This window comes from Microcaecilia unicolor, chromosome 5 (genome assembly GCF_901765095.1).
Source record: "Microcaecilia unicolor chromosome 5, aMicUni1.1, whole genome shotgun sequence".
Lineage (NCBI taxonomy): Eukaryota > Metazoa > Chordata > Amphibia > Gymnophiona > Siphonopidae > Microcaecilia > Microcaecilia unicolor.
In genome coordinates, this window is record NC_044035.1 from 272,813,302 (window position 1) to 272,836,747 (window position 23,446).

General features: G+C 51.0%; 1 protein-coding gene across 2 annotated transcripts in view; it reads right to left on the reverse strand.

Moving 5' to 3' along the window:
- The window catches only part of LOC115470734 (multidrug resistance-associated protein 1-like), a 108,452-nt gene that overhangs the window by 41,799 nt on the left and 43,207 nt on the right, over positions 1 to 23,446 (reverse strand). For both annotated transcript variants that reach the window (XM_030204222.1, XM_030204224.1), the window contains exon 12: positions 16,541 to 16,667. In XM_030204222.1, coding sequence (XP_030060082.1) covers positions 16,541 to 16,667 — 127 coding nt within the window. The remainder of the gene's footprint in view (positions 1 to 16,540; positions 16,668 to 23,446) is intronic.

Consider the following 23,446-nt stretch of genomic DNA (forward strand, 5'->3'; position numbering starts at 1 on the left):
CCAATATCTCGGCCACCACTGCAGGACACTCCTAGCCCACCCCGGTGGCTCCCGCCCTACCGCCCTCCCCAGATTGAACTGCAGGAACAAAGCGCTGAAAAACAGGACTGGGTTTATCATGCCCACCCCCCCCTCCCTCCTAGGCAGATAGGTAACATTCCGTTTTACCGGATTCGTCCTGTTGCCCCAGAGCAGCCGGAAGAACACCCCATACAAGGCCGTGTACCGGCTCTCCGGCAGCAGGCAGATGTAACTGACGAACAGAAACAAAGGAACTAAGTGTGCCTTGATGAGCTGTACCCGCTCCCCCATGGTCATTTTCCACCCCTTCCATCTATCCACCCTCCCCTTCACTTCTTGGAGACACCTATCCCAGTTGTAGAGCCTATAATCCCCCTTCTCGAAGTATATTCCCAAGACCCGTATACGTTCCACAGCTGTAGGAAACCTACCTCCCAACTCAAATTGCAGCCCCTGATCCCCAACCCACAGGCTATTGGACTTTTGAAAATTGACCTGCGACGCTGTTGCCTGCGAGTATTCCTGGATCAGGTTCTGCAATCTACCTCCCTCCCTCTGGTCCGCTACCCACACTGTAACGTCATCTGCATACGCCACGACCCTTAACTGGTTATTGTCCCCCACCTCCACCCCTTCCAGCCCCTCCGCCCCCCCCCTTCTCCAGCCGTCTTATAAAAGGGTCGATGGCGTATGCATACAACAGCGGGCTGAGTGGGCACCCCTGTCGGACCCCTGCCCCTACCTCAAACCCCTGCCCTCTCCACCCGTTAACCAGGGGAAAACACCCCGCATGCCGATAGAGTAGCTGTAATTGCTCTATCCAACCCTTCGGAAACCCATAGCGCTCCAGAATGCTCCATAGGACACCCCACTGCACTCTATCAAACGCTTTTTCCTGGTCGAGTGTTACCAACAGCCTACCATGCCCTCCCACTCTACTGCGTTCTACCCCCTCCCGCACCCACGCTGCAGCTTCCAAGACCCCTCTCCCTTTAACCCCACATGCTTGCGAGGCTGCTAGCAAATCCCCAGACACCTGCCTCATTCTCTGGAATAGCATTCGCGCAAAGATTTTTCGATCCGTATTAAGCAGTGCTATAGGCCGCCAGTTGGCCAGCATCGCCGGGTCCTTCCCCTTACTTAGTAGGATAAGAGCCGCCTCTGTCAAGGAACTAGGCAAGGAACCCTCCAACTGGGCTGCCCCCCATACCCTCACCAGGATCGGCACCAGCTGCTCCTTAAAGGCCTGGTAGAACTCAGTTGTTAGCCCATCCGGCCCCGGCGAGGTCTTCCTGTGGAGCGCCCCGATGGCTTCCTCCACCTCCTGTTCTGTCCACGGGTTCAAGAGGGCCTGAAGCTGGGGTCCCCCGTGACCTATCCCCGGGGTTCCTTCCACATAACACTCCATCTGCTCCATATCAATCTGCTGGGCTGAAAGGAACGCCGCAAAGTGGTCCCTCACTGCCCCCAGAATCCCCTCCTTGGTGTCCTGCAGGACCCCCTGTGCATCCCGCACCCCCTCCATCACCCTGCGCGCCCTCCGCTCCCGGCAGCATGCGAAGGGGTCCGGGCTACACATTTTCCCGAAGTCCCGCTCATACACCAAGGAGGTGTAGCGGTTGTACTGTACCTGCTCCAGGAGTGCTTGGAGATCATGTATTTCTTCCTCCCTCCCCCCTTGTGAAATCAATGTGTCCCTCTTTTTCTTTATTGCCATGCCCAACTTTGTCCTTTCCCCCCCCTCCCTTCTCGCCTGTCTGAGAAAGAATCCCCGCGTTCGTCTTTTCACTGTATCCCACCACTCCCCCAATGACTGAAATGCCCCCTGCACTGACACCTGATCTTCCAAAAACCGGCGGTACTCCTCCCGCACCTGCTCGCTACCTAACCACTTTAAATTTAGTCGCCATAACCCCCTCCCTGGCCTCTGCGCTGCCGCCCCCCCCACCTGAAGGAGGACCATGTGGTGGTCTGAAAAGTCCACGTCCACGGTTCGTGGACCCCCCAGACAAACCCCCTTCTTTACCAGGAATCTATCGATTCTACTTTTACACTGCCCTCGAAAGAACGTGAACCCCTCCTGTTCCTCACAGAAGGCCACATGCGCGTCTACCAGCTCCGCCTCCCGCATGATCCCTGCCAGCCTCACCCCGTCATAGCCCACCTGTACCGATCGTCCCCCACTATCCTTTTTCCGCAATATGGTGTTAAAATCTCCCCCCCAGACTACTTGGCGCGAAGTGTATAGGTAGGGCTTGATCTTCCCAAAGAGGAGCACCCTTTCCTTCTTGCTTTGGGGCCCGTACACATTCACCACCCTCAGTGCTCTATCCTCCCAAATCGCATCCACAACAAGACATCTCCCCACCCCCAGCTCCACCACTCGCTGAATATTCACCCGGTGGGACTTAAATAAGATCCCCACCCCACCATACCTCTCCCCCGCCAACCCCCACACCGAGGGACCCCACTTCCAGGCCCGCCTTGCCCGCCTGATCACCTCAATGGACCGCAGCCGAGTCTCCTGGAGCAGGAAGCAATCTGCTTGGACCCTCGCGAACCAGTCATACGCTAAACCCTGCTTCTTCGGAGAGGCGATGCTGGCCACATTCAGCGTGGCAAATGTCAACACTAAGCCTGCCATCCTCATTGCGAGTCACGGGTCTGCTCACTCCCAACTTCTTTCCTTATCTCCTGGGATACCCCCTTCTTACCCTGAAGCAGGTCCTCTGCTATGCGGTCTACATCATCCCCTGCCAGATCCCCCTCCCCCCCCCCGCAGCCGTCCTGTCTGCACCTTACCCCCCCCTCCCCCTTTCTTCCTTCCTTTCTTCTTTGCTCTATCCGGACCCACCCCCTGATCCCTCCCTCTCCCCTCTTCACCCCCGCCCCCTACCTCCTCCTCCGAGTCCTCCACCTCCCCCAAGTCCTCCAAGTCCTCCAGATCCTCCTCTAGCTCCACTCTGTCCCCCCAAGCCTGCACTTGGGCCTTCACCACCTGCCCGGCCCCCTCAGCTTTCCTCTTACTCCCCTTTCCCCTCCCTCCCTCCCTTCCCTCTTCCTCCTCCCTCACCCCTCCCCCTCCCCCCAGAGCCTTCCCGCCCTTCTTCCTACCACCAGTACCCTCCTCCAGTGCTTCCTCATATTTCCGTTTGCCCTCCCCAATCCCCCCTGCCGCCCCCTCTTCCTCCATTAACTCCACCTCTTCTCCTTCCCCCTGTTCTTCCTCCTCCCTCCCAACCTCCCTATCCTCCTCCTCCTCCTCCAACACCTGAAATCTGTTCCCCCCCCTCTTCCCCTGCAGCGACCCCTCCCTGCCCACCCCTACTTTCCCCCCCCTCCGAAACTTCCCTTTCCTCTGTGGCACTTGTACCCACTCCCCCTCTCCCCCCTGCTCCACTCCTGACCCAGCCCCCTGCCGCCCCCCCTCCTGCATCCCCTCCTTCTCCCCCCCTTGCCCCTCCCTGCCTATCACCCCCTGCCCTATCCCCTCCTCCATTACCCCCCCTCCACGTCCCTTCCCCCACATATCCCACTCGTTATGGGCCGCCCTAGGGCAGTTCCGATATGCATGGCCTAACCCGCCGCAGAGGTTGCACCTGATCGCGGTGCAGTCCTCTGTGGCATGCTGATCCCCGCATCTTCCACACTTTACCACTGGGCATGACATGCTGAAGTGCCTAAACGAACCACATCTGAAGCACTGCCGCGGCTGCCCCTTGTAAAAGCACAGTATCCTGTCACGACCGATAAAGGCAGCCGAAGGAATGTGCTGGACCACATGGCTCTCCTGTCTCAATTTGACCAGGGCTCCCCAACCTCCTGCCCAAACCCTGCTTGGATCCGGTAACTTTGCAAGTGGGGATCTCAGCTCTGCGTACCTCTGTAGCCAGTAGGCTAAATCTGCCCCAGAGATAGACTCATTTCTCACGAGCAGGGTGATCTGCACCAGGTCCGGCTTGCTGACTGGAATGGCCCTGAGGTCCCGCCACTCCCCCTTTCCCCTCACCCCCTCGTACCTTTCCCAGAATATTTCCATCCCCCTCTGGGTCATGAAGCTCAAGTCATATTCTGGGATGTTGATGGGGTGTATACACGCGTAAAAGTCCTCGGGTATAAACCCCATCCCCATCACCAGCCTCAAGACCCGATCCCTGGAGGGCATTGCCCCCTCCCCTATCCATTTCAGCTGTACCACATTTCGCCGCTTAGGCAGCTGTCCACCCCCTGTCCCCGCTCCCCCCCAACCCCTCCCTGGGCCCTCAAAACCACCCGATCTCCCCCCCTCCCTCCTTCCCCCTCCCTGGACTACTGCCGCAAAGGACTTGGACCCCAGCCCCCACCGCCCCCCCTCCACACTTGTTCCAGCCCTTCCCTCTGCCTCCCCCCCCTTCTGTCCCTCTGCCCCTCCCCTCATCCCTCTCCCTTCCTCAATATCCACCGCCCCCTCCCCCTCCCGTTGTCCCCCGTCCCCTTCCCTCTCAGACAAACATCCAGCAACGTCCATAGTCAGTTCTGCGGCTTGGGCTGCCTCCAACTGATTGTCCTGCCCATCACCACTTCCTGGAACGTCCCTGCTCGTCCCTGCCACTGCAGGCTCCAGCCTCTGGGCTAATCGCCTCCTCTCCTCTGTCTCCTGGCGATACTCTGGCACCTGCCCAGTCAGGTCTGCAGCTGGCGATACCAGACTCCCTGCTCGCTCTGCCCCCGAACTCCCTCCAACCTCCGGCACCAGGGGCGAAGCCTCCGGAACTCCGCCGCTCCCCTTGGCTCCTCGCTCCCAGCCGTCCTGCTGGCAGGTCTGCTCCACCACCCGCTGCACATCTGTTAGACTTGCCATGTCCACTTCTGTAGTCAACGAAAGTCTCTCAACAATCGGGTTACTTCCCCCTTGCTTCTGGTGCAGTCCCTCCTGCGTTCTCCCAATGGCTGGCGCTTCCCGGGGGCATGGCTTGTCTGTTCCTGATTCCGCCACAGGCTGGCTGTTAGCACCCCCCGATTTCACCTCTTGTAATGGACAGCTGGTCAAATGAGCTCCCAGCTGCTGCCCGCTCCTATTCCTCTCTCTCCGACCCCTCTCCTGTAAACCGCCAGCTACTCCATGCTCAGGGAAGACCTCCCCTGCTCCCGGACTTCGTGGGCGGGGCTTCTCCAGATGCCATGCTGCTTCGGTTTCCACTTCAGTCATTGCAGACCCGGCCAAAAATACCGGAGTCTGCCTCTGCTGACCCTTTTCCAACAGGGCCTCCTTCACGGCAACTGTCTCTGCTGTTTGCACAACTGCAGGTAAGCCCTCTGAGACTTCGACCACCACCTCTGTAGAAAACAGGCTGCTACCTGCGTCTCCCTCTGCTGCCTCCATTATCTGGAGTTTTGAAAAGTTACTGAGTTCTGTCCTCCCCTCCACAGGTAGGATCTCTACTCCAGCCCCCACCTCAGAGCCATGTCCTGCCGCTGCCTCCTTATCCTCTGGCTGCTGGGTAAGTGCTCTAGACTGTGTTGCCAACTGTCTCATGTATTTTAAAGTGGGGTCACCTCTGAACCCAGACAACTCTTTTGAGTCTAATGCTGCTGAAGACACTGAAGCTTGCTGCAACTGTAGTGTTCCTGAACCCCCAGACTGAGGTATTGAAGCCATCCTTTCTCGGTTAACAGAGAGCTCCCTCAAAGGATTCACAGAGCCCTTTTTTAAACAGTTCAACAAGTGTTCTTTTTTCCCCAACAACTTTGATATCCGGGCTTCCTCTTTAACATACATTTGTCTGTGCTCCGCTGGGGCAAATTTACACATAGTTCTTGCCATTTTCAGACGTTTTCCTAGCTCCACTACTTCTTTTTCCACCAGCTTAATTCGTCTTACAATATTTACCACACTACTTGCTGGATCATCAGGGTCATAGCTCACTTCAAGGAACTCCTCATCTGACGATCCATTCTCCTCACTCTCACTCTCAGCTGCCTCCAGCAAAGGCTTCTGGCAAACTTCCATCGCCTCTTCCTTCTCCCTTCCTTGGAAGCGCCCTTCTGGGGCCTGTACTATCTTCCTCCCCCCTCCACTGTCTTCTCGCTTACCTTCCGCAAGCTGGGCCATGGAGGGGGAAATGCTCTGGTGGCCTCCACTGGGCTGCTTCTCCCTTCGGTCCACTGGACTCCTTTCCCTTCTCCCGGTAGTCAAACCAGGGAGAGAGCCACTCCTTTCGGCCTTCTGGTCCCGGGCCCCAGGAGGCCCCATAGCCTGGGACTTTCCTGAGGCCTTCTCCCCAGGGACCCTCCTCATCTTTGGGGAGGGAGCTAGGTCTCACTCCCTTTCCACTGGAAGTCAGCAGAGCTCACTAAAACACCTCCTTCCTCCTCAGCAGACTGGATGGACCGTGCAGGTCTTTTTCTGCCGTCATCTACTATGTTACTATGTTTTAGCAGTCTGCTGAATGTGTGCAGAGAGGGATCAATGATAACCTCAAAGTTACAAGCTAAAGAGACAAGGAGGACAAGAGTGTTTAGGGGGAAAGATAAGAAGCTCAGTCTTGGCCACGTTCAGTTTCAGATGACGGTGGGGACAAGCAGACTGACACTTGGGCCAGGATTCCTAGTGAAATTTCTGGTATAGCGAGGTGGATCAAGGACCATAAAAATAATATGTCCCCCACCCCCGACCGGAATTGCATTTATCGTTCTGGAGCTCACTGAAACCAACACCAGTGTCCTATGCTGGGCCAGGCCAGCGCAGGGCTTTGAGCATCTGTGCCTAGCACTAGCCAAGCACAGAGCACTGGCATCAGCTTCAGCGAGCACCAGAATGATAAACGCAATTAAATGCAATGCCGGTTGGAGGGTAGAGGACATTATCGTGAAGTCTTCCTTGATCTACCTCCCTACACCAGAATTTTCACTAGCTCAATGCCGGTCAGGGGGTGGAGGACAATAACACCAGTAATAAGGGGGAGTAGGGGAAGAGGACAGAAGCAACAGTGGAGGAGGTAAGACCTGCAAATAAAATCCAGTACCCGGGGGGTGGGGGGGGAGGCAAGAAATGCTGGTAAACTGCGGGAAGTGGAGGGAGTGTGCAGTAAGAAATGCCCATCACTGGGGGTGGGAGGAAGTTACCTTACACTTTAATATAACACCCCCCCCCCCCCGGTTTATATTTGAGTTTACAGTTTTCCCCCATTTGGGGGGAGGGAGGGTACTGCTCTCTTAGTTTACACTCAAATAAGTTTATTTTTGAGTATTTACAGTAATACTTTTGTTTGGCAAGTGCAAGAGCTGATTGGAAAAGAGATCAGCAAGAATTTGAAATGTATTAAGTCAGTATGGGTGCAGTATTTTGGCCACAAATGCTTGGCAAAGCAGGCACAGGAATACAGGTAGATTGTGGGAGGGCAACTAGTACTTTAATAGGACAATAAAACAAATATTCCTAAACTGGATCTCTGCTCCAGGTCCCTCCAGCATATGAGGAAGTGTGAGGTAAACTTCAGGCTACACTTTATCAAAACTACACAAAAATGACTTCTGCACATAGAACACATCCAAATGACAAGCAGTCAAACTTTTCAGCATGATCTTAACAGTTTAACAGACCATAGCATGAATAATAATATATAAATCTAATAAAATTAAATGATAATTTCAGTCCATTTGCATGTAATTGGCCGTAATTCAATTAACTGTCAACAAATAATTGGCGTGAAAATACACAGCTGTTTTTCAAAGCACCTAATTGGCAGAATTCTATTAGCAGAGTTAATAAAAGTGTTTGCAGATTAAAGATTGATAATTGGAATAGCCAGCGTGTTCTCTGAAGACACAGCAGTCAGATCTCATAACTCTGCAATCAAAATGAAATCAAAGTGTCAAGGACCCCAAGATAAAGAGAAGTCAGGCTGAAGACACTTTAGTATACTCTTCACTTCCCCAACTCATTCAGGGGTCCTTTTACTAAGGTGCGCCAAAATAGCTTGCGCTGTTGTAGGCGCATGTATTGGACATGCACAGGTCCATTTTCAGCACGCCTGCAAAAAATGCCCTTTTTTTTTGGCTGAAAATAGATGTGTGGCAAAATAAAAATTGGCGCACGTCCATTTTAGGCCTGAGACCTTACCGCCACCCATTGACTTAGTGTTAAGGTCTCACGTGTTAACAGGGCGATAATCGTCAGCATGCATACACTGCCGATTACCACCCGGTTAGCACCATGTGGTAGAAAATAAAAGCTACTTTCAGACGCGCATAAAAAATGGTATTATTATTTGGGGCTCGCGGTAGCCAGGTGGTAGTTCCAAACTGATGCGCATAGGTGCCTACGCGCCTTAGTAAAAGAGCCACTCGGTGCACCCCAATGATATAAGCTGTGAACATCCATATGCAGTGAAAGCGACACCGACATGTTTTAAACCAAATGCTATGCTAACATCAGGGCTGTTGCGTCGCTACACCAAACCTTCAACTCAGACTCCTCTATTTTTCTACTATAACCTTAAAATTTTTTGTTCTAGATCTACAGTACAGTAAATATAATTTTAGATCCCCGATATTCAGCCGGCAGCATGTGTAGCTGTGGCCACCAGCACTGACCCCGGATATTCAATGCAGGGCCATATCCAGCGGCTGGTATTGAATATCTGGTTTCTGTTTTGGCTGCAGCAACTTAACCAGATAAGCAAATATTCAGCGCTAGGTGGTTAAGTTAATAGCAGTTAAAGATAGGCCTACTATTTTAAGTGGCTGGTTAGCAGCTAGCCACTAAGTGCTCAGTGGAGATAACCAGCCATCTCGCACTGAATATTAGTGGTTAGCTGGCTAAGTATTATATATATATATATATATATATATATATATATATATATATATATACACATATATATATATATATATATATACACATATATATATATATATATATACACATATACATACACACACGTGGTGTCCGGAAAAAAACAGGACCCTTTACATACATTTAGTATGACCTCTGAAAATACATCAGTATAGTGGATTTTTCTTACTTAATTCATAATTTGTGTTCAAAGTGTCCTCCTTCAACCTTGACACATTCACGAAGTTTAACACTATTGAGCTATTGGCTCAAGGAATTCTGGAGTATCATTAAGAGCTCAACTGTTTTGCAAGCTCGATGCGCTGGAGCTCCATCTTCTTGAAAAATAAAAGTATTTAGAATTATCTCAAATTTCAGGTGGAAGTTTGTGCTGCAGTAGAACATTTTTGGGTTATTTGCAAAAATGGTGGGGCTCCCTTTTTTTTCTGGACACTGTGGGCCTGATATTCAGCCGGTGGCTGGCAGCACATTTGTTGTTTTGAATATTTACCATAATTTTCAGACCACAGGAGTTAGACCGGCTAACTCCTGGAGTCAGCGCAGAGACCAGGCTGTTTCCGGTGACCGGTATTGAATATCTGGTTTATTTTTGGCTGGTTTCAAAAAGCGAATGCTACATACCTGTAGAAGGTATTCTCCGAGGACAGCAGGCTGATTGTTCTCACTGATGGGTGACGTCCATGGCAGCCCCCTCCAATCGGAAACTTCACTAGCAAAAGCCTTTGCTAGTCCTCACGCGCCCATGCGCACCGCGCATGCGCGGCCGTCTTCCCGCCCGAACCGGCTCGTGTTCGTCAGTCCCATATGTAGCAAAAGCAAAGGCAAGGGAAGACACAACTCCAAAGGGGAGGCGGGCGGGTTTGTGAGAACAATCAGCCTGCTGTCCTCGGAGAATACCTTCTACAGGTATGTAGCATTCGCTTTCTCCGAGGACAAGCAGGCTGCTTGTTCTCACTGATGGGGTATCCCTAGCCCCCAGGCTCACTCAAAACAACAACCATGGTCAATTGGGCCTCGCAACGGCGAGGACATAACTGAGATTGACCTAAAAAATTTACCAACTAACTGAGAGTGCAGCCTGGAACAGAACAAACAGGGCCCTCAGGGGGTGGAGTTGGATCCTAAAGCCCAAACAGGTTCTGAAGTACTGACTGCCCGAACCGACTGTCGCATCGGGTATCCTACTGCAGGCAGTAATGGGATGTGAATGTGTGGACAGATGACCACGTCGCAGCTTTGCAAATCTCTTCAATAGTGGCTGACTTCAAGTGGGCTACCGACGCTGCCATGGCTCTAACATTATGAGCCGTGACATGACCCTCAAGAGCCAGCCCAGCCTGGGCTTAAGTGAAGGAAATGCAATCTGCTAGCCAATTGGATATGGTGCGTTTTCCTACAGCCACTCCCCTCCTGTTGGGATCAAAAGAAACAAACAATTGGGCGGACTGTCTGTTGGGCTGTGTCCGCTCCAAATAGAAGGCCAATGCTCTCTTGCAGTCCAATGTGTGCAGCTGACGTTCAGCAGGGCAGGAATGAGGACGGGGAAAGAATGTTGGCAAGACAATTGACTGGTTCAGATGGAACTCCGACACAACCTTTGGCAAGAACTTAGGGTGAGTGCGGAGGACTACTCTGTTATGATGAAATTTGGTGTAAGGGGCCTGGGCTACCAGGGCCTGAAGCTCACTGACTCTACGAGCTGAAGTAACTGCCACCAAGAAAATGACCTTCCAGGTCAAGTACTTCAGATGGCAGGCATTCAGTGGCTCAAAAGGAGGTTTCATCAGCTGGGTGAGAACGACATTGAGATCCCATGACACTGTAGGAGGCTTGACAGGGGGCTTTGACAAAAGCAAACCTCTCATGAAGCGAACAACTAAAGGCTGTCCTGAGATCGGCTTACCTTCCACACGGTAATGGTATGCACTGATTGCACTAAGGTGAACCCTTACAGAGTTGGTCTTGAGACCAGACTCAGACAAGTGCAGAAGGTATTCAAGCAGGGTCTGTGTAGGACAGGAGCGAGGATCTAGGGCCTTGCTGTCACACCAGACGGCAAACCTCCTCCATAGAAAGAAGTAACTCCTCTTAGTGGAATCTTTCCTGGAAGCAAGCAAGATGCGGGAGACACCCTCTGACAGGCCCAAGGAGGCAAAGTCTACGCTCTCAACATCCAGGCCGTGAGAGCCAGGGACCGGAGGCTGGGATGCAGAAGCGCCCCTTCGTCCTGTGTGATGAGGGTCGGAAAACACTCCAATCTCCACGGTTCTTCGGAGGACAACTCCAGAAGAAGAGGGAACCAGATCTGACGCAGCCAAAAAGGAGCAATCAGAATCATGGTGCCTCGGTCTTGCCTGAGTTTCAACAAAGTCTTCCCCACCAGAGGTATGGGAGGATAAGCATACAGCAGACCCTCCCCCCAGTCCAGGAGGAAGGCATCCGATGCCAGTCTGCCGTGGGCCTGAAGCCTGGAACAGAACTGAGGGACTTTGTGGTTGGCTCGAGATGCGAAGAGATCCACCAAGGGGGTGCCCCACACCTGGAAGATCTGTCGCACCACACGAGAATTGAGCGACCACTCGTGAGGTTGCATAATCCTGCTCAACCTGTCGGCCAGACTGTTGTTTACGCCTGCCAGATATGTGGCTTGTAGCACCATGCCGTGACGGCGAGCCCAGAGCCACATGCTGACGGCTTCCTGACACAGGGGGCGAGATCCGGTGCCCCCCTGCTTGTTGACGTAATACATGGCAACCTGGTTGTCTGTCTGAATTTGGATAATTTGGTGGGACAGCCGATCTCTGAAAGCCTTCAGAGCGTTCCAGATCGCTCGTAACTCCAGAAGATTGATCTGCAGATCGCGTTCCTGGAGGGACCAGCTTCCTTGGGTGTGAAGCCCATCGACATGAGCTCCCCATCCCAGGAGAGACGCATCCGTGGTCAGCACTTTTTGTGGCTGAGGAATTTGGAAAGGACGTCCCAGAGTCAAATTGGACCAAATCGTCCACCAATACAGGGATTTGAGAAAACTCGTGGACAGGTGGATCACGTCTTCTAGATCCCCAGCAGCCTGAAACCACTGGGAAGCTAGGGTCCATTGAGCAGATCTCATGTGAAGGCGGGCCATGGGAGTCACATGAACTGTGGAGGCCATGTGGCCCAGCAATCTCAACATCTGCCGAGCTGTGATCTGCTGGGACGCTCGCACCCGCGAGACGAGGGACAACAAGTTGTTGGCTCTCGTCTCTGGGAGATAGGCGCGGGCCGTCCGGGAATCCAGCAGAGCTCCTATGAATTCGAGTTTCTGCACTGGGAGAAGGTGGGACTTTGGATAATTTATCACAAACCCCAGTAGCTCCAGAAGGCGAATAGTCATCTGCATGGACTGCAGGGCTCTTGCCTCGGATGTGTTCTTCACCAGCCAATCGTCGAGATATGGGAACACGTGCACCCCCAGCCTGCGAAGTGCCGCTGCTACCACAGCCAGGCACTTTGTGAACACCCTGGGTTCAGAGGCGAGCCCAAAGGGTAGCACACAGTACTGGAAGTGACGTGTGCCCAGCTGAAATCGCAGATACTGTCTGTGAGCTGGCAGTATCGGGATGTGTGTGTAGGCATCCTTCAAGTCCAGAGAGCATAGCCAATCGTTTTGCTGAATCATGGGTAGGAGGGTGCCCAGGGAAAGCATCCTGAACTTTTCTCTGACCAGATATTTGTTCAGGGCCCTTAGGTCTAGGATGGGACGCATCCCCCCTGTTTTCTTTTCCACAAGGAAGTACCTGGAATAGAATCCCAGCCCTTCTTGCCCGGATGGCACGGGCTCGACCGCATTGGCGCTGAGAAGGGCGGAGAGTTCCTCTGCTTGTGCTGGAAGCTGTAAGACTGAGCTCCCGGTGGACAATTTGGAGGTTTTGAGGCCAAATTGAGGGCGTATCCTTGCCGGACTATTTGGAGAACCCACTGATCGGAGGTTATGAGAGGCCACCTTTGGTGAAAAACTTTCAACCTCCCTCCGACCGGGAGGTCGCCCGGCACTGACACTTTGATGTCGGCTATGCTCTGCTGGAGCCAGTCAAAAGCTCGTCCCTTGCTTTTGCTGGGGAGCCGAGGGGCCTGGCTGAGTCGCACGCCGCTGACGAGAGCGAGCGCGCTGGGGCTTAGCCTGGGCCGCAGGCTGTCGAGAAGGAGGATTGTACCTACGCTTACCAGAAGAGTAGGGAACAGTCTTCCTTCCCCAAAAAAATCTTCTACCTGTAGAGGTAGAGGCTGAAGGCTGCCGGCGGGAGAACTTGTCGAATGCGGTGTCCCGCTGGTGGAGGTGCTCTACCACCTGTTCGACTTTCTCTCCAAAAATATTATCCGCACGGCAAGGCGAGTCCGCAATCCGCTGCTGGATTCTATTCTCCAGGTCGGAGGCACGCAGCCATGAGAGTCTGCGCATCACCACACCTTGAGCAGCGGCCCTGGACGCAACATCAAAGGTGTCATACACCCCTCTGGCCAGGAATTTTCTGCACGCCTTCAGCTGCCTGACCACCTCCTGAAACGGCTTGGCTTGCTCAGGGGGGAGCGCATCAACCAAGCCCGCCAACTGCCGCACATTATTCCGCATGTGTATGCTCGTGTAGAGCTGGTAAGACTGAATTTTGGCCACGAGCATAGAAGAATGGTAGGCCTTCCTCCCAAAGGAGTCCAAGGTTCTAGAGTCCTTGCCCGGGGGCGCCGAAGCATGCTCCCTAGAACTCTTGGCCTTCTTTAGGGCCAAATCCACAACTCCAGAGTCGTGAGGCAACTGAGTGCGCATCAGCTCTGGGTCCCCATGGATCCGGTACTGGGACTCGATCTTCTTGGGAATGTGGGGATTAGTTAGAGGCTTAGTCCAGTTCGCCAGCAATGTCTTTTTTAGGACATGGTGCATGGGTACTGTGGACGCTTCCTTAGGTGGAGAAGGATAGTCCAGGAGCTCAAACATTTCAGCCCTGGGCTCGTCCTCCACAACCACCGGGAAGGGGATGGCCGTAGACATCTCCCGGACAAAGGAAGCGAAAGACAGACTCTCGGGAGAAGAAAGCTGTCTTTCAGGAGAGGGAGTGTGATCAGAAGGAAGACCCTCAGACTCCTCGTCAGAGAAATATCTGATGTCTCCTTCGTCTTCCCACGAGGCCTCACCATCGGTGTCAGACACAAGTTCATGGACCTGTGTCTGCAACCGTGCCCGACTCGACTCTGTGGAGCCACGTCCACGATGGGGGCGTCGAGAGGTAGACTCCCTCGCCCGCATCGGCGAAGCTCCCTCCGCCGACGTAGTCGGGGAGCCTTCCTGGGAGGCGGTGGCAGCCGGTACCGCACGCGGCACCGACGCCGGAGACCTCACCTCGGGCGATGGACCAGCCGGCGCCTCGCTCGACGGTACCGGTGGCGCAAGCACCGACGGTACCGGAGTGGTAGGGCGCAACAGCTCCCCCAGAATCTCTGAGAGAACGGCCCAGAGGCTCTCGTTTAGAGCGGCTGCAGAGAAAGGCATAGAGGTCGATGCAGGCGTCGACGTCAGAACCTGTTCCGGGCGTGGAGGCTGTTCCGGGCTGTCCAGAGTGGAGCGCATCGACACCTCCTGGACAGAGGGTGAGCGGTGCCGATGCTTGCTGGGTGCCGCCCTCGGCGACCCAGAGCTCTCGGTGCCGACACGGGAAGGAGACCGGTGACGATGCTTCTTCGACTTCTTGGACCGAAGCATGTCACCGGAGCTTCCCGGCACCGACGAGGAGGACGTAGAATCCAGCCGTCGCTTCCTCGGGGCCGAGGCCGAAGGAGGTCGGTCTCGGGGGGGCTGTACCGCAGGAGCCCTCAGGGTAGGGGGAGACCCACCCGAAGGCTCACCGCCACCAGCAGGGGAATGGACAGCCCTCACCTGCACTCCAGATGAAGCACCACCGTCCGACGACATCAGCAGACGAGGTCCCAGTACCACCGACGTCGATGCAGCTGTCCGATGCCTCAGCGCCGATGCAGAGGGCCGATGCCTCGATGCACTCGATGCACTGGCGGCCGAGGATGAAGGTCTGGACGCTGAAGACGTTGATGCACTCGATACCCCCGGTGCCGATGCCGACGAAGCGCCCGAGAACAAAACGTTCCACTGGGCTAATCTCGCTACCCGAGTACGTCTCTGTAAAAGGGAGCACAGACTACAGGCCTGCAGGCGGTGCTCAGGCCCCAAGCACTGAAGACACGACGCGTGCCTGTCAGTGAGCGAGATGATCCGGGCGCACTGGGTGCACTTCTTGAAGCCGCTGGAAGACTTCGATGTCATGGGCGGAAAAACCACGCCGGCGAAATCAAAAGACGAAATGGCGGAAGAGCACCAGAAAAAACAAGGGGAAGAAAACTTTGACCCGAGGCCTAAAAGCGGCCTACCCCGACGACGAAAGAAAACTTATCGGGGCGAAAAAACTTGAAATATGGGGGGGAAAAGAGACCGAAGAGTCTCCTTCCACACACAGAATGGATTTTTTTTTTTTTTTTAACAAGCGAAGAGGACGGCGAGGTCGACTTTGCAGGGCACGACATGGCGAAAACACGACCGTACCGAGCGCGGACAAAAGAAGACTGACGAACACGAGCCGGTTCGGGCGGGAAGACGGCCGCGCATGCGTGGTGCGCATGGGCGCGCGAGGACTAGCAAAGGCTTTTGCTAGTGAAGTTTCCGATTGGAGGGGGCTGCCGTGGACGTCACCCATCAGTGAGAACAAGCAGCCTGCTTGTCCTCGGAGAATAACCGGCTAAGTCGATATTCAGACTTAGTGGGTTATCTTGAAAATGGCCAAAGATAGTCTACAGTTTCACATGGCCAAATATGACCAGTAAACTCAATTTAAAAATTGGTGGATAACCAATTATATTGCACAATATAACCAGCTAACCACTAACCGTTGGATAACCAGTTATTCCCCACTGAATATCAGCGGATAGCCAGTTAAATAGTGCTGAACATTGAAGGGGGGGGGAGTAAGTTTTTATTTTGAAGTCGAGTCAGAGTCTGTACATTTTTACTGACTGGCTCAACAGCCCTGGTTAACACATTAACCAATAGCTTGGGACTGAAAAGAATATATGGGATGGGCATTTTGGTTAACATAAAGAGACAATACTGGGGAAAAAAAGGACCATTTGGTCAGTCTAGTCATCATACCAGGGAGGTTCAAATGGGCAGTCATGGGCCTTACTTGATTTTCTGATCTATTCCAATGGTTCTCAACCCATTTCTTGGGAAGCATTCAGCCAAAAGCAGTAATGAATATGTATAAGCTGCATACAACAGAGGCAGAACATAAAAATCTCTCTCATGCTTATCTATTGGGAATATCTTGAAAATCTAACTAGCTAGGTGTGTCCAGGATTGAGAATCACTGGTCTCCTCCTTCTACTACTCTCTCCATGAAAAATCTTCCTCATATTCCTTCTGAGAATTCCTATGTCAGCTTCATATGAACATCTTGTCGTTGAGAATTTTATTCTATGAAGATTTACTTACTCTGGCACCTTAATAAAGCCAGTAAGATATTTGTACCATAATGATCTGATGAAAACTCTTTGGTAAGTGAATGGAAGAGGTAGGGAAAGGAAATTTGTGAGTAATCGGAGTCCTTTGACACACTTAACAATCATGTAAGAAATTTTATTTACTTTTCTTTGAACTGTTCCTTCCAGTTTGTCCATTTCCCCCAGGATGGCAGAGAGTAAAGATGACTTTCCGGACCCAACCTGTCCAACCACGGCAACCAGGGAGCCTTCTTGGATCTTCAAGTTTAGTCTGGTTGAATTCATAAAAAAAACAAAATTATCCATAAACTCTTCCCAAAAATAAGCCAGCTCAATACCATTAGGACCCTTCAGGGGTAGCTCTTTGCAGGATATACATGTTAGGAAATAAGTCATTAGTGATACTGCATTGCCTAAGTCAACAGCACGACAGAGAACGTTTGGAAAATAATGAAGATGAAGTTTCCAGTAAAAGATCATGAATCTGACACTAGCTCTGTCTGGCTCTGTCTTTGAGGCCACACGAGAGTTCAATTATTCTATACAATTTAAAAGAAGACAACTGAGAGAGTATCAACTAGAGAATACTGCAAATGTACCTAAGGGATGTTCTGCAATATTCTCAAATTGATACTCTCTCAGTTGAATATTTATCATGCACTTGTTGGGGTCTACAGTTTCTGGAGGAGAAGGTATAGATTAAATTTCTTCTCCTGACAGCTTGGACATATCTCAATTTTTAGAACCTTCTCAGGAAGTTATATTTAAATGTGCCACCTTGTTGGTGATCTTTCAGTCTGAAGCTTCAAGATGAATATTCTGAAGCTATATTTTGCTAAGAGACAAGCTTCTTTTTGTGGTCAACAGATATAGCGAAGTTACTTACCTGTAGCAGGTATTTTCCAAGGCCAGCAGGCCAATTATTCTCACATGTGGATGACGTCATCCACACCGCCTAGTGTACTATTCCTTTAAGAGCTTGAGGCAGTGCTCCTACCGTGCATGCGCAGGTGGCCTTTCCACCTGACTCACGAGCACGGGACTAGCAGTACAACAACATAGCTAAGAACTACATTCAACTCCTAAGGGAGTTGAGAGGGTATGTGAGAATAAATGGCCTGCTGTCCTTGGAGGATAACCTGCTACAGGTAAGTAACTTCGCTTTATCCGAGGACAAGCAGGTCATATAATTCTCAAGTGTAGGAATCCCTAGCTACCGGGCTCACCGAAAACAACTTTAGGACAAGAAGGACTCGCAACGGTGAGGCCAAGCACATCAATTAACCTAAAACTATATACACACTGGTTGTGAAGGTGCAGCCTGGAGTGGAGGAGTGACCTAGTGGTTAGGGTGGTGGACTTTGGTCCTGGGGAACTGAGGAACTGAGTTTGATTCCCACTTCAGGCACAGGCAGCTAGCTCCCTGTGACTCTGGGCAAGTCACTTAACCCTCCATTGCCCCATGTAAGCCGCATTGAGCCTGCCATGAGTGGGAAAGTGCAGGGTACAAATGTAACAAAAAATAAATAAAATGGACCTAGAAGAGTGGGGTTCGATTCCAGACCTCAAATACTGCAAGACTGTCTGACCAAGCCAGTTGTCGCATCAGGTGTTCTGCTCAAGGCAGCAATAAGATGTGAATGTGTGGACTGAAGACCATGTTGCAGCCTTTCAAATCTCTTCAATGGAGGCTGATCTCAAGTGGGCTATCGACGCAGCCATAGCTCTGACATTATAAGCCATAACATGGCTCTCCAGAGTCATCCCAGCCTAGGCATAAGTGAAAAGAGATGTACTCTGCCAGCCAAGTGGAAAAAGTGCATTTACCAATGGCTAACCTCATCCTGTGGGATCAAAAGGAACAAAAAGCCGAGTGGACTGTCTATAGAGCCTAGTCCACTCCAGGTAGAAGGCCAAGACTCGCTTGCAGTCCAAGGTATGCAGTGCAAGTTCAACTGGATAGGCACGAGGTCTGGGAAGGAATGTTGGCAGGACGACTGACTGGTCAAGATAGAATTCCGAGAGTATGCCCAAGATGGTGGACTAGTAGGTTGTGTATAGCAGTACACCATTCTTTCTTGTACTAGATTTGCTGGAAAACTCTTCTAGATGCCAAAAAGAAAAGGGAAAATCTGGGGATATTCCTCCTTACCTCGAGAGTCTGATCCTTCAGCAAGCACTGATGACTGCATACACCTTTGGGTGTATCCGCTGTTACCAGGTCATAGAGGAGTCCCAGTCTGGAAGTCAATCTTTAGCTTAGCCCTCGCAGTCCCTCTCAGGTTCCAGGAGCAATTTGCGTGCCAGGAGAAGAAGCCACTGGAGCATCAGAAGGGCAAGACCCCAGTGTTGCTGTGCAGCTCGGGGAAAGTTCTCCAAGTGAACCGTGTCCCTTAGAAGCTCCAGAAGTGTCTACGTTGGGTTTGCCTGGAGGAGAAGTTTCAGCTGTTGTGGCCTTGGGAGAAATTCAGCTCTGCAGCCACTGGTAAGACCACCGAAAATCACACTGCAGTCCATTTGGACAGCTGTGGAGACCCTTCACAAGGTGTATATAGCTTTTGTTGCAAACTCGATGTCTATTGCCTCTTCTATTAAAACTATTCAATCTTGACCAAAACATCAGGAAAACCAGTTAAAGGTGGTTGAAACTTCTGTCTCTCAAGTAAAGGAGGTGGAAAATAAGTTGCTACAAGGAGCCAATTTAGTTCATCCCAATCTTGAAAGCTTGGAGAATGGAGCTAGAGTTAAGATTTTTGAACTTTCTATCTTCTAAACCCCTCGAGATACTTTTTATAAATTTTTGAAGGAGGTTTTCAAATATCATGAAGAAGGTACAGAAAGTATTTTTTGCCTGTTTTTCCTACTACGGTGGAGAAAGTAGATGGGCCAGTTGCAGCAGATGTCTTCAGATAGCTTGAAGGTTTCAGCATTTTTGAAGAGTTCTCGGGAGGAGTTGGCCTTTAGAGCCATCCTCCTGGTATCTTTTGTTTTCCTTCAGGATAAAGAAGCTTTGCTTAAATTGTACTTTCAGCAGGACACCTCAGTTATGTTCTTGGAAGAGCGTATATGATTTCCTGATGTTTCCAGATGAACACAGGAGAAAAGGAAAAACATTCTTATTAATGAGACAAGAGGCATTGCCTTTGGGTGCAAGATATCAGTTAAGGTTTCCCCAGTGGCGTACCAAGGTGCACGCCTGTCCGCTCTTCGTTTTCATGCTCCCTCTGCCCTGGAACAGGTTACTTCCTGTTCCGGGGCAGAGGGAGGAGCATGAAAACGAAGAGCCGGCAGGCGCGCGGCAACCCCCCAGCGGCGTGCACCGGGGGGGGGGGTTCACCGGGAGATCGGGGGTTTTTTCGCCGGGGGGGGAGTCGCGCTGTTCCGGGGGGGGGCGCTGCACCCGGTGGGGCGGGGCGCATCGGCGATCCGTCCCGGGTGTCAGCCCCCATAGGAACGCCACTGGGTTTCCCTGTAAATGTGTTTTGCAGATAATACCACTTTCATTTATTTGAACGTTCACAGCTATGTCACTTCTTAGATGAAAGATCTCTGATAGTTTAAATGGAAGTTGGATTTTAAAGATTATAGGTACTGTTTCCACTATTTCTTATTTCTCTTTTTTCCTTCTTTGACTGGGTGACCAAAGAACTGGATGAAGGACGTGTGATAGATGTAAAATCTATTTGTTTTGTAAGGCCTACCCTTCTGAATCTGCCTAGCTGCCTCAACCCTGCACTGATTTAAAAGACAATGTTATTTCTTATTTCCTTTGTCATTTATTGTTCCCATCTACCTCTACCTTCCCTTACCCTATTTCTGATTGTATTTGTTTAACATCGACCCAATACGGTGTCTTGTAAGCCACATTGAGCCTGCTAGTGTGTGGGAAAATGGGGGATACAAATACTGCAAATAAATAAATAAATAATCTACTTAGATTTCAGCAAAGCCTTTGATACGGTCCCTGACAGAAGACTCGTGAATAAGCTGAACTTAGGACCCAAAGTGGTAAACTGGATTGGAAACTGGTTGACCGACAGGCAGCAAAGGGCGATGGTAAATAAAATCCGCTTGAGGAAAGGAAGTTGAGTAGTGGAGTGCCTCAAGGGTCTGTTTAATATATTTGTGCAAGACATTGCTGAAGGGTTACAAGGAAATGTTTGCATTTTTATGGATGACACAAAGATAGCCAACAGAGTGGATACCCTGGAGGGAGTAGAAACCATGAGAAGGGAACTCCAAATGTTAGAAGAATGGTCAAGGGTCTGGCAGTTAAAATGTAATCTAAATCTATTGTCAAATTAAGTTGCAATATATAATTATCTACGTGTGGAGAGATTTTTCTTCTAATGGAGGAAAAAGGCTTCAGATGCTCGGTTCAATGATTACTTATGTAAGTTATTTTTATGCCAGGCGGGCTTCTTCATCAGCCTTTAAAAAAACCTCTAATCGCCACTGTTTATTATTTTTTTCTTTTATATGTTGCTATTTGCTTGGCTTAAAAGGAGATTTCATCAGCTGGATGAAGATGACGTTGAGGTCCCGTGACACAGGTGGAGGTTTGACAGGGGGCTTTGTCAAAAGTAAACCTCACATGAACAACTGGCTGTACAGAGACGGGCTTACCTTCTACGCAATGATGGTAAGCACTAATTGCACTGAGGTGAACCCTTACAGAGTTGGTCTTGAGACCAAACTCAGAGAGGTGCAGAAGGTATTTAAGCAGGATCTATATAGGGCAAGAAAAAAAGGATATAGGGCCTTGCCCTCACACCAGATGGCAAACCTCCTTAATTTAAAAGTATAACACTTCTTGGTAGTACCTTTCCTGGAAGCCAGTAAGACTCTGGAAACACCCACTGGAAGATTCAAGGAGGCAAATTCTTTGCTCTCAACATGTAGACCATGAAGGCCCAAGAGTGGAGGTTGGGATGCAAAAGACACCCCTCGTTCTGCATGATGAGGGTCAGAAAACAGTTCAATCTTCATGGTTGTTCAGAGGAGAAATCCAGAAGAAGTGGGAATCATATCTGCCAGGGCCAATATGGGGCATTCGGGATCATGGTTTCCTAGACTTGCTTGAGTTTCAGCAAAGTCTTTCCTATAAGAGGAATGGGAGGATACGCATACAGAAGACCTGTCCCCCAATGAAAGAGGAAGGCATCTGATGCTAGTCTATTGTGTGACCTGAGCCTGGAGCAATACTGAGGTGACTCTGTGATTGTATAGAGTGGCAAAGAGATCACTGAGGGGGTGCCCCACTTTCAGACAATCTTGCGGGCAACACCCATGTTGAGAGTCCACTCGTGAGGTTGCATTACCTGCTTACCTGTTGAACTTTCCTGCAAGGTATGTGGCTCTGAGAATCATCATGTATTGGACAGCCCAGTTTCACATATCAAAAGCCTCCTGACACAAAGGGTAGGAACCCGTACCCGTCTGCTTGTTGACATAATACACTGCAACCTGTCTATTTGAATGAGCACAACTTGGTTGGACAGCCGATCTCTGAAAGCCTTTAGAGTGTTCCAAATTGCCCAGAACTCCAGAAGTTAGATCTGAAAATTCATCTCCTGGGCTGACCAAGGACCTTGAGTATGAAGTCTATCTAAATGAGCTCCCCACCCCAGATTGGATGCACGTTCTGGGGCAGAGGAATTTGGAATGGTAGTCCCAGGGTCAAACTGGACCGAAATGTCCAGAGTAAAGACAATTAACTCTGGGGTGATCCAGATGACATCTGATAGATTCCCTGTGGCCTCAGACCACTGGGAAGCTAGGGTCCACTGGGCTTATCTCATATGGAGATGAACCATGGGAGTGACATGCACAGTGGAGGCCATATGGCCGAGCTGTGACCAGCTGGCTTCTGTGAACCAGAGCGGAAATGGCAACAAGAATACCTGCCCATCCCCAACCCCCGCCAGCTGAAGTCCTCTTCAGCGCCGGTCTCTGCATCTGAAGAAGCCACGCCATGTACTCTTCCAGCATGGTCCAGATCCGTTCATCGAGGGCCAACATCGGTAAAGGCTGGAGCGCCGTTTCGAAGCCGGCCTGCAAAGTTGTCAGTGCCATAGCAGAAACTGGCACAAAGGCACTTCTTTAATAGAGGGGCAGCGCTCCTCCCGGCACAGACACTTCTCAGGTACCAAAGTCTTCGATGCCCCAGAGCTCCTGGCACTGTGCATCAAGGGGGAGCAATGCTTGTGCTTTTTGGCCTTTGCCGATGCCAAGCATCAATGTCCCTCGGTGCCAATGAGGACATCGTCGAATCCACATGCCTCCTCAGTATTGGGTTCAATGCCGACTGGTCATGGGAGCCCTGCACAGTGGTTGGCGCTGAGGCAGGTGGAGACCTGCTTGATCCTTGTCCACTCCCAGTGTCAAGATTCAGGCCTGGTAGCCATAGGGACCAATGCTGGTGCAGACGACAAGGCTGACATCGATGCTGACTTTGACAATTCGGACCTGGCTCCAAAAATCTTCTTTTTGAGCCCTTCTTTTCTACTGGGTTTTTTTCTGCATACAAAAACAAAGAACACGGTTTAGATAGCTATGGTCTGGCCCCAAACACTGGATACACCAGGAATGGGTGTCAGTCCCAGAGATGGTCAAATTGCACCAGGCACAGCGCTTAAAGTCACTGGAACTTTAGAGGACATGGAAGGGAAAATGGATGAAGCGAAACCAAACCGCTCAATGGTGAGGAAAAAAAGGGGCACAGCTCACCTCAAAAAACTTGATGTAACCTGGCCTGTACTCAGGCCTAAGAGAGCCTCTGGAGCTGAAAAAATAAAGAAAAAAAACTTTAAAATGGGGAAAAATAGCCACTAGGGAGTAAGGGAGAAGATAGCCATTCAAAAAAAAAAAAAAAAAACCCCAGCGAGGGAAGGCACCTCAGAAGACATTACAATAAATGCGTTGAACAGAGACCCACAGGAACACTACCTCTCTTCTCCGCGAATGAAGAAAGACTGCTGTCGCTTGCAGCTGGTCGAAGGCAGCCATGCAAAGGTGGTGGGAGCATTGCCTCAATCTTTTAAAGGCATA